The sequence below is a fragment of the Chelonia mydas genome, chromosome 4 (assembly GCF_015237465.2).
Source record: "Chelonia mydas isolate rCheMyd1 chromosome 4, rCheMyd1.pri.v2, whole genome shotgun sequence".
NCBI classification, from domain to species: Eukaryota; Metazoa; Chordata; order Testudines; family Cheloniidae; genus Chelonia; species Chelonia mydas.
Window position 1 is genome coordinate 31,673,980 of NC_057852.1, and position 15,139 is coordinate 31,689,118.

General features: G+C 37.0%; 1 protein-coding gene across 8 annotated transcripts in view; it reads right to left on the reverse strand.

The window, feature by feature from the left end:
- Positions 1 to 1,391: 1,391 nt before the first annotated feature.
- Positions 1,392 to 15,139, reverse strand: part of PPA2 (inorganic pyrophosphatase 2) — a 44,945-nt gene continuing 31,197 nt past the window's right edge. For 5 of the 8 annotated variants that reach the window (XM_037896993.2, XM_037896991.2, XM_037896988.2 and 2 more), the window contains 5 exons: positions 13,524 to 13,651; positions 11,222 to 11,307; positions 8,422 to 8,491; positions 2,718 to 2,757; positions 1,392 to 1,585 (listed from right to left, as the gene is read on the reverse strand). In XM_037896993.2, the coding sequence (XP_037752921.2) occupies positions 1,557 to 1,585; positions 2,718 to 2,757; positions 8,422 to 8,491; positions 11,222 to 11,307; positions 13,524 to 13,651 (353 nt within the window). In that variant the 3' untranslated portion in view covers positions 1,392 to 1,556. Of the gene's footprint in view, positions 1,586 to 2,717; positions 2,758 to 8,421; positions 8,492 to 8,517; positions 9,984 to 11,022; positions 11,102 to 11,221; positions 11,308 to 13,523; positions 13,652 to 15,139 lie in introns of those variants that run through there. The other 3 variants (XR_005225099.2, XM_043545279.1, XM_043545280.1) reach the window with 3 other exon arrangements.

Consider the following 15,139-nt stretch of genomic DNA (forward strand, 5'->3'; position numbering starts at 1 on the left):
TTAAAACTTTTAGTAAGTAATCTAGCTAGGTATGTGTTAGATTATGATTTCTTTAAATGGCTGAGAAAAGAACTGTGCTGAATAGAATGACTATTCCTGTCTGTGTGTCTTTTTTGTAACTTAAGGTTTTGCCTAGAGGGATTCTCTATGTTTTGAATCTAATTACCCTGTAAGGTATCTACCATCCTGATTTTACAGAGGTGATTCCTTTACTTCTATTAAAAGTCTTCTTGTAAGAAAACTGAATGCTTTTTCATTGTTCTAAGATCCAAGGGTTTGGGTTTGTGGTCACCTATGCAAATTGGTGAGGATTTTTACCAAACCTTCCCCAGGAAGTGGGGTGCAAGGGGTGGGAGGATTTTGGGGGGAAAGACGTGTCCAGACTACGTTTCCCAGTAAACCCAGTTAAAGTTTGGTGGTGGCAGTGGAAATTCCAAGGGCAAAGGGTAAAATTAATTTGTACCTTGGGGAAGTTTTAACCTAAGCTGGTAAAAGTAAGCTTAGGAGGTTTTCATGCAGGTCCCCACATCTGTATCCTAGAGTTCAGAGTGGGGAAGGAACCTTGACAGGAGATATGACAGGAAATTTTTTAGAAAAAAATGTTAAGTCTGCTGTACATGGCCTTGCCTATTGAAGCAGGAAATCTGGCAGGTATTTTTACCCTAACGAAGATATAAGGCTTAATTCCACAAATTTTATCCACAAATCTTGCCCCATTGGATAATGAAGCATCAAAAGCCTCCCAACCATGAACAATTCTAAAAATGAAAAGTTTTCCAAGGGATAAAAATCCTTCCTGGAGGATCAAGTTCAAGAATTATCAAAACAGGATTACTCCACAGAACACATGTTTGTGCATCCTTGCTGTGCTTCATCATGGAATTTTCACTTCCTAATTCAATTAATTTTCTGAAGTGCTGTTATTTTCATCTATTTTTTTTTAAATTAGCAAATATGCTGCACCCAAACTAGGTGAAACTTGCAAATAGGTAATTGTGGATGTGAACACATTATGGGCACAAACTGTCAAACTCTGTGTACCGTTGCATATTTGCACAGACATTTAGCCCACAGTGTAGGTGATACTGTCTGTTTGAAAGGGATCATGGCCAGGATATCCCTACACCCTTGTGACCCCTGGTTGCCAGAGCAGCCCCTTGAGGGCCATCAGCAGCTGGCTTATGTTAGAGCAGTTTGAGGGCTGCTCTAATATTCAGCCGTATACCAGACCATCCCAAATCAACCTCTACACCTGGAGGATGTAAATGTGTACTGAAGCCACCTTTGTCCCCCACCTGTTTTGGTACAGGTTGGATGTATAGAAGGAACCACAGAGTTTTCAAGATTAGAAACAAACAAAACTCCACACAAAGAAACACGCAGAAAGGAAACCATTTTAAAATGTCAGTTTATTTACATGACAGAGGGTTTATGCTACTTGAAAAGTTGTTCCAACAGGAACCCAGCAATTAATACATTCGCCTGCTTGTCTTCAAAACTCAGGAAAAAAGGGACGATTTAAGATTTGATGATGTGACTTCAGAACATTCCGATGATCATTTGTTAAGAAAGTGCCACACATCAACTAAAACAAAAATACACATCAAGAATGGTATTAATTCTACATGGATAACCAGATGCAAACACTTGGATATGCAGTACTCTACACTTTCAGCTTCTTTCCTATTCTCCCCTCCCAAACATATACAGCTCCTTGAACCATATCAGCAATCCATGAAAAGAGTGCCCCCAAAGTAAACATATTTTATTTTGTGATACAACTTGGTTGAAAATTAAATCCTGCAACAGTGTACAGCCCTGATGTATTGCACACATCAAAGATGAGGCAGACTGTGGTCAGTTCTGTCAGAGGATTGAGATGGAATATTTTAGTATATAAATGCTGTTTATTGGCATACCATATAAGGGCAAAAGGAATGCAGCTTGCTTTCCCATGAAATTGATTACACAGATGTTATTTTGTGAAGAATTTGGAACTAGACTCAAGATTTTAAGTTCCTTCTTGTCTTTCCCTTCCCCCCTCCAATTTGTAGTAGTGTATGTTCCTCTCTCGTACAGTGCTTTTGGCATTAAAAAGTCAACAGCTTTTTTTTTTTTTTTTTTAAGTAAACAAAGCATATTGAACAAACTTAGTTCGGACTCCTGTACGTCAACTAAAACTATCATTTTTGTTAACTTGAAAACCAGTTCCACAAGAATGGGGAAAGGCAATTTTGCTTTAATTAACACTGAAAATGTAAATTTGGCTTAGTTTTGGTGGATAGTTACTTCTGTTTCATTTTTAAAGTTACTACAAGGAAGAAATAAAAGCAAGAAAAGCAACATTTCTTAAAAGGATAAATATGGCTTTCCATAATTTCTGAAACAGAAAAATATTAGTATGATTGCTCGTCTAATTCTAGACTGACATGGGCTAAGACTACAATACCCTTATCGACACAGAGCAGGTATTAGTACTTTATGCCACTTGACTAGTAGTCCCTTTGACTTCAGTAGAACTACTCATTGTCTAAGGTACTATTCAAGAGAAGTGAGGGCAGTATAATCTGGCCCTATATAAGCATTTTTATCAGTTCTCATGCTTAGTATGTTTAGTTCACAAAAGCTTTTTCAACTGATCTATTTTTAAGTCATTTTTTCCCCCAGCAAATGAAAAAAAAATACATGTTGTCATTTGGAGTACCAATAAACTGTACCTTCTGCAGAAACAGAGTCTCCCCTCACAGGTGGTGGTGTCTACAGAAAAAAAACCCACAATATTAGTAACACTCCATATGTAGAGTGTCCAAACTCTAGGTTATCTTACTGTGAAAGTCAACAGTTATTTGCACAAAAGAAACATACCACTGGCACCGTAAGACAGTACTCCTCCCTCTCACACCTCCATTTTTCTTACTACCTGTAATCTGTCTCACTCAAACGCAGGCACAGACCTACCAGTAGCAGAATAAAGATGATTTACTCTTGTAGGATAAAGAGGATTTTTTGATTTGCAAAACAACAAAGATGAAAACATCTTTGCAACAAGGTTACTATACAATTAAGTTTCTTAGTAAATTTACAATTACATCTTTCCACAACTATGTTTTTTGGGGGGAAAACAATCTCTATAAACAGGAGAGTCAAACTCATTCTGTAGAAGGAATACATTCTATATTTAACTGTGGTCCATGGGGCTTTGTATAACTTTAAAGCTACATATATCCTTCAGCCCACACTGGATCTCCCATTTACATTGGTTTCACAAAGATCAGTGCTAGGAAATATAGCTTAGTGCAAATAAACTTGGTTGTTAATTTTATTTGTCCACCTATTGTCACATCTAGCATCACTCAGTGAGACAATATTTTCATGTTTAGGACCAGTATTATTTCTGTCCTTAGTCTCACTTCCTTTCCCATCCTCCTATTTCTCTCCTCTCTTCTATTTCCTACCCTCTGAAATTCCCTCTCTCCAGCAAATCTCAATTCCATTTTGGCTTCACTCCCATCCCATCTGCTAAAATTATCAGCAATTAAATACTTAATACTGACATTTAAAGTATCAGCATCTGGCTGTAGAGTTAACACCCTATGAGATTAATAGGGAAGGGGAAGGGAGTTCACCACTCTTAGGGCTCTTCCCTGGGTTTTAGCCATAACCCTCCTACTGTCCACATGCATCATTATCAACATTACAGAAAATATACCAGGTTGTTATTTTGTTTGGTTGGGGTTTTTAAGTTCTGAGGGGAAGACTGCCCCTCTTCCTCTCTCTTTTAAAAGATACTTCTGCCTGTAAAGCATTCCTACCAAAGTTCTTTTATCAAAGATACCCCTCTCAGAAAAGCCCTTCTACCACATTTTCTTTCCAGTTCTATAAGGGAAGAATAATGTGATAAGTCTGAGAAAAACTGTTCTTCAAGCTATTTATAGTTTATCTTGGAGGTTTTCCAATTTTATAAGCAGCTTCCTTGTAGAGTGAGTGAGCAAGCAGTTCTTGGGATTAATGTTAAACAAAGGCTTGGCTGCCCTGGTCAGTTTTATAGATGGCAACACTTATTGTAAAGTAAATGGTAAATTTGAACATTGACATATCTAGCTTCATGTTTTATTGTTCCAGCACCTAATTTTCAGTGTGCACTAACACTGGTGCTGAGAAAAAGACAGCACAAGCAGAAAAAGATCAGAAAACACCAGAAACTTTCACCATCTACAGACAGTTATAAACTCTGGTGTATGTCTGGCTACAGAATGCCAGGGTAATTTGGGGTATTTCAAATGCTCACACCTACTGCTGTCATACACAGACTACCTTTTCTGATCTCTCTGATTGTACCAATTTTACTTGGGGGTAACTCTACCAACCGCAGTGGAACACTCCTGACTTTCACTAACGTCAGAGCACAGTTAGGCCAACTGTCCTGAAACTCAACTGGCAGAGAAGAGTAAAGTGAGACAAGGAGGAAAGATCAACAAAGTAACACACCCTTAAGAGACAGAGAATGCACAAACATACACTCTTACAAGGCGGTCAACGCTGGATACTTAAAAAGAAGGCAGAAACCATCCAAAACAGAGCAGAAATTAATTCTCAATACTGACAAGTCATTTGAGTCTCAAATATAATGCTTGTAAAATCATAAAGGGTCAGATGCTAACACTCTAAATCATGTTGAAGTCAACAGGTCTACCCATGGAGTAAGGTGTCACCCAACAACAAGGGTATCAGAATCTGGCCCATCCGTAATTATATATGCAGAAGCAGTGCAATAAAGACTTCTTTATCATTTGCTTTTTCTTTGTTCTTAGGCACGGAAATTCTAGGCATTCTACTCTCCGTAAAAATGCAAGAGTTATAGCAACAGAGTATGCCTTTTATTTTCGCAGTTAATATATCTCATGAAAGTAAAAGGTATATACCACCCATCCAATACAAAAATCTTCTCTCCGTAAAATGGGTTAGAAACAAGCATGGCAGCTGTTCCAAAGAGTGCAGGTGACTCAGGAACACGGAAATATGTTTCCAATTATACTTGTAAGTCAACACAACAATAGCTTTGATTTCTCTTGCTCTTATCCATAAGCCAATGAAAGGAAGTAAAAGAAGCCACAGAAATTTTTTTTTTTTTAATTTCCAGGTACATGTGAAAAACCCACAGCCATTAAGATTCTGCAGCTGATCTCTGTATACTGTCAGTTCAGCTTGCAAGAGCTGAATGTCTGACAACTGAATTTGGCAATGCAAGACTGTGGAAAAGACACCTGTTTAAAATTTAATATCTAGAATTTGACGTTTTGCTCTCAAGGGAATGTTAAAGGCTGTACTGTTTCCACTTCAGGTTACTTTTGATTGGAAATTACATACATTAAAAATACCAATTAAAACATATTGTGCATTTTACTCAAGGATAAATATATTAAGAGTAACTGGACTAACTAGATAAACAAAAAAAAGAGGGCTGTCGATTAATCGCAGTTAACTCACGTGATTAATTCAAAAAAATCAATCACAATTAATCGCAGTTTTAATTGCACTGTTAAACAGAATACCAACTGAAATTTATAAAATATTTTGGATGTTTTTCTACATTTTCACATATATTGTATTCTGCATTGTAATTGAAATATTTTTGATTGCAAATATTTGCACTGTAAAAATGATAAGCAAAAGAAATCATATTTTTTAATTCACTTCACACAAGTACTACAGTGCAATCACTTTGTCGTGAAGCGCAACTTACAAATGTAGATTTTTTTTGTTACATAACTGCACTCAAACAAAACAATGTAAACTTCGGAGCCGACAAGTCCACTCAGTCCTACTTCTTGTTCAGCCAATCGCTAAGACAAACAAGTTTGTTTACATTTACAGGAGATAATGCTGCCCTTTTCTTATTTACAATGTCACCAGAAAGTGAGAACAGGTATTTCCAAGGCACTTTGGTAGCCGGCACTGCAAGATATTTACGTGCCAGATATGCTAAACATTCGTATGCCCCTTCATGCTTTCACCACCATTCCAGAGAACATGCTTCCATGCTGATGAAGCTCATTAAAAAAATGTGATTGAACTCCTTGAGGGAAAATTGTACATCTCCTGCTCTGTTTTACCCACATTCTGCCATATATTTCATGTTATAGAAGTCTCAGATGATGACCCAGCACATGTTGTTCATTTAAAGAACACTTTCATTGTAGGTTTGACAAAACGCAAAGAAGGTACCAATGTGAGAGTTCTAAAGATAGCTATAGCACTCGACCCAAGGTTTAAGAATCTGAAAAGTCTTCCAATATCTGAGAGGGACGAGGTGTGGAGCATGCTTTTCGAAATCTTAAAAAAGCAACACTCGGATGCAGAAACTATAGAACCCGAACCACCAAAAAAGAAAATCAACCTCTGCTGGTGGCATCTGACTCAGATAATGAAAATGAACATGTGTCAGTCCGCACTGCTTTGGACTGTTATCAAGCAAAACCCATCATCAGCACAGACGCATGTCCCCTGGAATCGTGGTTGAAGCATGAAGGGACATATGAATCTTTAGCGCATCTGGCACGTAAATATCTTGCAATGCCAGCTACACAACAGTGCCATGAGAACGCCTGTTCTTACTTTCAGGTGACATTATAAACAAGAAGCGGGCAGCATTATCTCCTGCAAATGTAAACAAACTATGGACTTGCAGGCTCTAAGATTTTACATTGTTTTATTTTTGAATGCAGGTTTTTTTTAACATAATTCTACATTTGTAAGTTCAACTTTCATGATAAAAAGATTGCACTACAGTGCTTGTATTAGGTGAATTGAAAAATACTTTCTTTTGTTTTTTTTACAGTGCAAATACTTGTAATTGAAAATAAATATAAAGTGAGCACTGTACACTTCGTATTCTGTTTGTAATTGAAATCAATATATTTGAAAATGTAGACATCAAAAATATTTAAATAAATGGTATTCTATTATTGGTTAATCATATGATTAATCATGATTAATATTTTTAATCGTGTGATTAATCGTGATTAATTTTTTTAATCACTTGACAGCCCTAAAAAAATTAAAGAAAAAAACTGTAAAAGCAACAGAAGCAGGGGAGGATCATGGATGATTGGGGTTTAGTAAAACACTACAAAGAAATAATGAAACCATTCAAGAAAAAAAAGAAAGTGAGGAATGAGAGCAGGAAGAAAAAAAAAGTCGAACACATTGGTGGCTACTATAAGACTTTAAGGGAGTTCACTTTTAACTGCTTGTTGCAGATACAATGCCATAGGCACCCATTACAGGGAAATTTATTAGTCCTCAACTAGCTAAAATAAACAGGAATATTTGACTCACCATCCCAATACATAAAAGGTCCTGGATTTTGCATGACTGATATATTATTGGTGTAAGCTACTGAAGATATTAGCGTGTATCTTACAAGTAAACAATGAAAAAGTGAGGCAACTAGGAAAGAAGCCTCCAAATATGTATATGTTCTGTATGTCCGGTTTTTGAAAGTAAAAACATTAGCTTTTCCAGATCTTGGTTTTAAGAGGCATGAGGTCTCATTTGACACTTACACTATTGCTATAACTGTGTGCACAAATCAAGCAACTGAGAGAGTTTGAGTTAACCCTAGTTAGTTGCCTATACAGCCACTTGCAACTGCAAAACACCCGATATGCTCATGGGAATGGCCAAAGGAAATACGTGTGAGAAATGTTCGGGGTTTTTTTTGTTAAATCAGGCACTTTACATTTCTTTTCTTTTCTTTCTTTCTTTTTTTTTTTGCTTAAGTTGTGGTCTCCAAAATATAACATTTAAATGGAATAACTTCTCCAATGACATTTGCACATGCAAGTATCAAACCTGCAGGACATTTTTCTACTTTAAACAGAGAACCCATGTATTTGAATTTTACATTAATTTTCAGAACAAGGCGCTATTCTTTAACAAGCAGTTAGAAAAACATTTCCCCCTTCCTTGTACAGTGATGCATTTAATTATGCAAGTAGGCAAACAAAGGATCTCCTTAGTGATTAGAGAGTACAGTCAGCTAGTCAACGAGTTTTAGCACTGGGTGGTAACTCATGGCAACAGGGCAGACAGAGAAGACAGCAGGCTAGATATACATAGTCAATCTTGTTATTTAGCATCAGAAGAAATAGCACCACAGAAAATCAGCAAAACAGTAATGAACCTGCCAGAAAACACAATTATTATACTGCAGCAAAAAAGGTTTATATTATAATGGTTATATGTCCCCCATAATCTCTGTATTCTACGTTTTATTTTTTAAACCTCACATCTTCGTTTAATGCAAGGACCCACTTTGTCTACCTATATTATTTCAGTGCTGGATTTTTGGATCTTTTGCGAGCATTAGTAACAATTTTTAAAAATAAAAAACTTCTATTAAAAGCATTTTGCCCTTACTGATTGCACAATTAATCTGGCATCCTCTTCGCTGCAACAAAAGGGGCTGTCATGCACCAAAACATTCATACTGAAAAATAAAAATTAATAAGATAGTTAATAAAAAAATGGAATATAATAAAACCTACCTATGATAAACAGCCTCTGCAAAGAACTCAAATGTTTATGTCTACTAAGAAGTGAGTAGTCAAAAATGAAGCAACAATAACCAGCATTTTATACATTTAGTATTTTACATTTATATAGTTCCTTTCATTCTTAAAAAGATCCCAAAGTTCTCTATAAATGGACACAATGGCATGGAGACAACCCTCGGGTAGGGGATCCAATAAACTGACTTCACATCACACTAGTGGCAAAGGAGAAATTTTGATCAAAGACCTGGGGCAAACCTCTGCTCTTTCAAAAAAAGTGTCCAAGATCTTTAATGCTTATGGCGAGCAGATGGGAACATGGAGCCAAATCTTCTGCTAGTGTACATGGCTAAAGTTCCACTGAAGTTAGTGCAGTTGTACCCATCTATACCAGGATTGAATCTGGACTTTGGTTTGTAAGGTCTCATCTAAATTATCCGATCGAATACTATGCAGCTTATCCTATTCCTCAAAGTAAGGCTGTGATTTTTTTTTTTTATAAATTATACCAACATGTAGCCTAAGTGCTTTGGAATAAAAAAATATGAAGCTCAATATTACCAAGTTATCCGATTATTAACAGAGCTGGACAACCCTAGAGTACAGCGAGACCACCACATTTTTCCAGGAAACATATAGGAGAACTATAATGAATCAGAATTTGCATTACATGTTTGGTTAATGTCAGGCACCCATAGTATTAAAAGAGGACCAGGCAGAACATTCACACCCTGTAGGTTCTGTGCTGACAGTATTTGCACTGCAAATCTGCTCAGCGAGCTTGATAACAGGCCATTTAAATGTGTACCAAGCCAAAACCTGGTATTTAATGGCAGTTGAGCCTTCAAGAGGACTAACTACTTAAAAAATGTAACATTTAAAAGAATTTATGACAAAACTTTTAAAAACGCATATATACACAGTTACATATCAATATACACACATAGCAGATTACGAGCAATACGGGGCCCCATTCAGAAAAGCACTTAAGCACATGCCTAATTTTAAGCTCTGCTTAAGATCACACTGATATCAATACTTAACTTTAACCACATGCTTAAACACTTTGCTGAATTGGAGCCATATTCCCACTTCCCAGATTCCAATGAATCTTTGCATGCTATGGCTTACATCATAACAGTTCACTCTGTAGGGTCAGAAGGGTTGGGTGAGGGCCATGCAATATCCTGGCAAACAGCTAACAATTTCATTACTCCTATGCTTTGATTGTGACACTGACTTAATGTATTCTAAGGGTGCCTAGACATTGATTGAGTGCCCATTACTTTAGATCAATGAACAACACCATAGTTATGTTAATATGCACAAATATACCCTGCTACCTTCTGATATCTCACTGAATTTTCTTATACAATTAATGGAAAAACTGCAAATAGTTCCAGTTGCAATGTAAGCCATTAGATACACCTAGAGACTCAACCAAATAAAATGACAATAAATCTCTTTGTTTAATTTTGTTTTTCGTTTTTACCAGTTTACCAGTGTATATTTAAACAAAGCATGTTAAACACAACTAATATTAAGAATGGTATCACTCAACAGTGATCACATCTTGCCAACGAAGATGATTCGGTGACTAGCTTCTAAGGCAAACCCAGCCAGTCCAAAAAGAATGCTGGCTTGGAGAATTGGGGTCAATTTCTGGCTCTGCCACAGACTTCCAGTGTGACTTTGGGCAAATCACTTAATCTCAATGTGCCTCAGATACCCCATCTATAAAACAAAGATAACAATACACTTGTTCTCTAACTCTTTGACTGTGTCCTATTTAGGCTGTTGAGCTCTCTGGGGCAGGGAGTGTCTCTCACTATGTGTCTGTGCAGCACATTGGGGCCCCAGTCTCAGTTGGGGACTCCTGGTTCTACTGCAAAACAAATAATAATAATAGTATGGAACAAACGATAGGCAGAGGATTCATTAGGGCTTTGTATGGAATATGGAAGCTCTCAGGGAAATCCCAAACAGTGTTATGGAAGATAGTCCTCAATTCTGAATTTCCCTAACTTGACAACTTAATTCCCTTATTGTATTTAAATACTGCAGGAATTTTAGAACAGAAGCTGATCATAAATACATCTACAGTGATACACAATAGGGTGGTCAGGACAAAATGACAGCAATAACTCTGCTTTTCCTTAGGTTAGGTTACTATCTTTAACATTTTAAAGAATTCATAAATTTAATTTTACAGTGTAACTGTGTAACGTCACCATACTAAATGGCTAACACAACCCTAATCTTCTTTCTCCAGTTTAAAGTGAATACTTTTAATTAAATAATTTCTAAATATTAACAAGCTACACCTGGCTATATTATCAAATTACATAACAGGACATGTTCAAAGAAATTCAAAATGATCAGTATTGTGCAAAAAGCAACAGATTACACAGTAACTGGTTTTTGAGCTTTTACTAAAGTTTACTTATAAATAATCTGCAGGACTCACATGATCAATATATATTTTCTGAACAGTTTCCCGTAAACCCTGTGTAGTTACCATGCAAGAGCAATTATCTATCAGGATGCTGTAAAAACAGAAACGTTACTGCCACCTCAAAGCAAAAAATGTAAGTAGTTCATACACAGCTACCGCACTGACAGAATGAATACAATACAAATAGGAATAGCTTTGAATGGACACTTACCATTTTATAGCACCTCTGTCAGCCTTTTTATGAAGCAAAGCTTTCCAGTATTCATGGGTGGATTTAATAATTTCAACAGCAAAATCCTAGTTTATATCAAGAAAAAGTTTTGAGATATAAAAAGCTATTAAATACATTCCAAATAATTAATTTATTAAAAAATGCAATTTCACAAGATATATTTTCCAAAACTTTTAATAAGGCTTCACGGGAGGCTCCCTACAATCACACTTTTCTAAGGTAAGAAACAGACCTCACTACCCACCAAATAAATTGGCATCACATTGAGGATACTTTTTGGTTGATGGCCAGACACAATAAGGAGAATTCATGAAAAATGACATCAGTGTACGTGTATGGGAATAAATCATCATATTCTACATGGGTAGCTATAGATGTAGTAACATTGTATGATGATTATTTGAGAAACACATGATCCTATTATTAAAGATTGTATTATAACGCATACACACAGAGATCAAAGTTAATGTTGCACACGCAGCAATATATTGGCATTTCCCAATTTGATTGCTTAACCATCCAACCTTAGTGTTGCATTAAAGCGGTATATTAATTGCCTAGTTTTGTTTGGTGTGGAATTTAATTTTTTGTTGCTGTTAAAAAAGGAAATACAGGGAGGAAATTAAAAAGCTTCAAAAAGTTTTTAAAGTTTTAGACTTAACAGCTGTATGGACTAACACACACTTGCAGACAGAGCATGCATATTTCATAATTGGACTAGGTGGCTAGATACCACTGAGATGTTGCCACCCTTCACCTAGGGTGACCGGATGTCCAGATTTTATAGGGACTGTCCCGATATTGGAGGCTTTTTCTTATATACGCGCCTATTACCCCCCACACTCTGTCCCGCTTTTTCATACTTGCTATCTGGGCACCCTATCTTCACCAGTGTCACTGGAACATTTTGGGGAAGAGTAACGCTTTTACATCCTGTATCAGAGGGGTAGCCATGTTAGTCTGTATCCACAAAAACAACGAGGAGTCCGGTGGCACCTTAAAGACTAACAGATTTATTTGGGCACAAGCTTCCGTGGGCATCCACTTCTTCAGATGCATGGAGACATGCATGCACGTCTTTTACATCCTGAGTCTCTGGAAACAAATGAAGTGCATCCAAGTTGGACAGGGGGTGAGTACTCAGTGCAAACTCTGACCCAAAATTCCAGCACTTTTGGCTGCAGCTTTGTTCAAGCCTCACTGAATATGCTTTTCAAAGTCTGTACTTAATAAAGGCAGACAGTGGAGGAGCTGGCAACAGAGCTTCGGGTTGTCTGCCCTTGCAACACTGGGTATTTTCCACGAGGCTAATGATTCATTTTATGGAGAAGAGTAATAAGAGGATCTTTACACCCAGAAAACATTGGAAAGTTTGTTTGGGTTGGTTAGTAGCCATTTTATAGCTGAGACAGTTTATAGCCAATTTGTGTACAGGCATCATTTCTCTGGAACCCATTTATAATGCTTAGGGAAAAAATCCCTCTATAGATTGTGCATAATATGTGATTTTCAAAACATTTAAAACTCAAATCAAACCCAATTTCACCTGGAAAAAGGCCACAATGAGCACAGTCTCTACAGTGAGCGCTATTCCCATGTCCACTGCACTTCCAATCATCAGCTATTTTAGCCACAGGTGTCAAAAACTCATGAGAATTTTTCTTAAGATGAGAAAAGATCTTAGTCTTGAAGACAAAAACTGCTGAAACATTTTTACTCAAATTACCAAAAAATTCACTTCAGAACAAAGACCAAGCATGGAAAAGTCTGCAACCTACTGCTTCTTTTAAAACAAACAGTCTTGCAAAACTGTCATGAAGATTTGCCAGTCTATGCTCAAAATCTATTCCCCGTTTCTTTCCTATGATGACAAAGATACTGAAAAGACCTAGCAAAAACCATATGCGTGTGTGTAAATCTCAACAGGAGTGGGACCTAATATTTTTCCCACTTGTTCAAAAGCCATTATTTTCTTGAGATATGTTTAATTTTGCAAGTTTGCCTAATTATCCACACAGACAAAAATACAACTATTCAGAATTCTCTATATGGATTAAGGTTTTCGTTTTACAAACACATGAATATAAGCCAAATAAAGTTCTGATGTTTGATAATATATTCCTACTCCCTCCATACTGCATTTAAAGAATGCTGACTTAGCTTTATTCCATTATGATGGACCAACCACTTCCTTGCAAGCAATTCCAAAAAATCTAGGATATATCATTCCAAAAACCACACATGCCAGCAAGATGCATCTTTAAATCCATATCATCTTCACCTTGTCTTTAAACTCGCCATTAAAAGCAAACTGATTTTCCGGTTTGTCATCTGGGACCTTATAGAATCGGAACCACTCAACTGTAGCCTCAAGATAACCCGGTTTGTGTTTCTTGACATCATCAATATCTGTAGGTATATATAAAAAAAAGTATCACCTTTTTACTCACAGTTTTGGCAACATCAATTTTTAGAAGTCTTGTAAAATATTTGCAAGCAATTTGATTTCAGTGAATTCTTTCAAAGTCATCAGGGAATTTCAGTTTCTTCCTCAGTTGCACATAGTTGATGTTTTATGATTTCACCACCACACTAAAATAGATAAGCCAGGCACCTCCCAGTCTTCATTAATTAAGACCCAAAGGCCCAATAAATAAAATGACCACCTTTATAGCAGGTGGGGAAGAAAATTCCATATTTATAGGCTTTCATCTCACTAGGTACCTCATGTGAGAGACTTGGATTACTTTATACATTTTATTTCCCAGCAACTGTGCCACTGCGTCTTTTTGGTAATGGAAAAATAACTGGCAAAAACAATTTTAGCTCGCAGATTTTAAACTAGCACCTGAAAACAAAGTATAAACTTGGTGTAGCAAAGGAAAACACAAAATGTATATTAAAAACACACCTGACAGCACATATTACCTCTGAATTTGGCCCATTAGATACAGAAAAGGTAAATGCTTCTAGCATTAAGTATTCTAACACCTACTGCTAGTTACTTGTGCTAACCACATTCTACCCTTACCTCTGCAGGTGCAGAGCACCTGGCAGCAGAATGAGAAAGTTCCTGCCGCGCAAGCATAGGACAGGCCATAAAGAGGGATGCATGCCCTTGGCAGAGCATGATGAATTTGGAAAATGGCTGTACGACTTATGAATTCTGGTTGTTATTGTGAAATTGTATTATGAAACATTTCTGTAACATGAGTGCCTGTATGTATACGGACCCATCACTGCTGACAGGTCCTGTAGCAGGTACAAATCAGACTAGGACAATGGAAAATATTTAGCAGACCTGAAGAAGATTTCTATGTAAGTCTGAAAGCTCAATTCTCTCTCACCAACTCAAGTTGGTCCAATAAAAGATTATCTCACTCCCCTTCTCTCTCTAACATTAACAATGGTACTTAGACCTCACAAAAGTTATACTAAAGACAGCTGCATCCATAAAAAAACAGTTTTAGTTTAACTCCTTGAAGGAGAAGGGGGAGGTCAGCGCAGTGGAAAGTTACCCGAAAGATAGAACAAAGGAAGCCAGACGGGTTTATAGCAAGCCAGACAAGAAGCAGCTGCTTGGTCAGGAGAGGATAAGGTCACACAGTATGTGGTGGCCTCATGTGGCAGAGGAGCCCTACCTGCTTTATTGAGTCCTAATCGCCCCAAGGACTCTGAACAACGCAACTAGGTTAAATTACGAAGGATGAATATAAACAAACACCATAAACACGTAGGGACAAAATTAGAAGGCCAAGGCACAAACCAAGATTAAACTAGCTAGAGGCATAAAAGGTAACAAGAAAAAAGTCTACAAATACATTAGAAACAAGAGGAAGATCAAGGACAAGGCAGGCCCATTGCTCAATGAGAGGGGAAAGATAACAGAAAATGTGG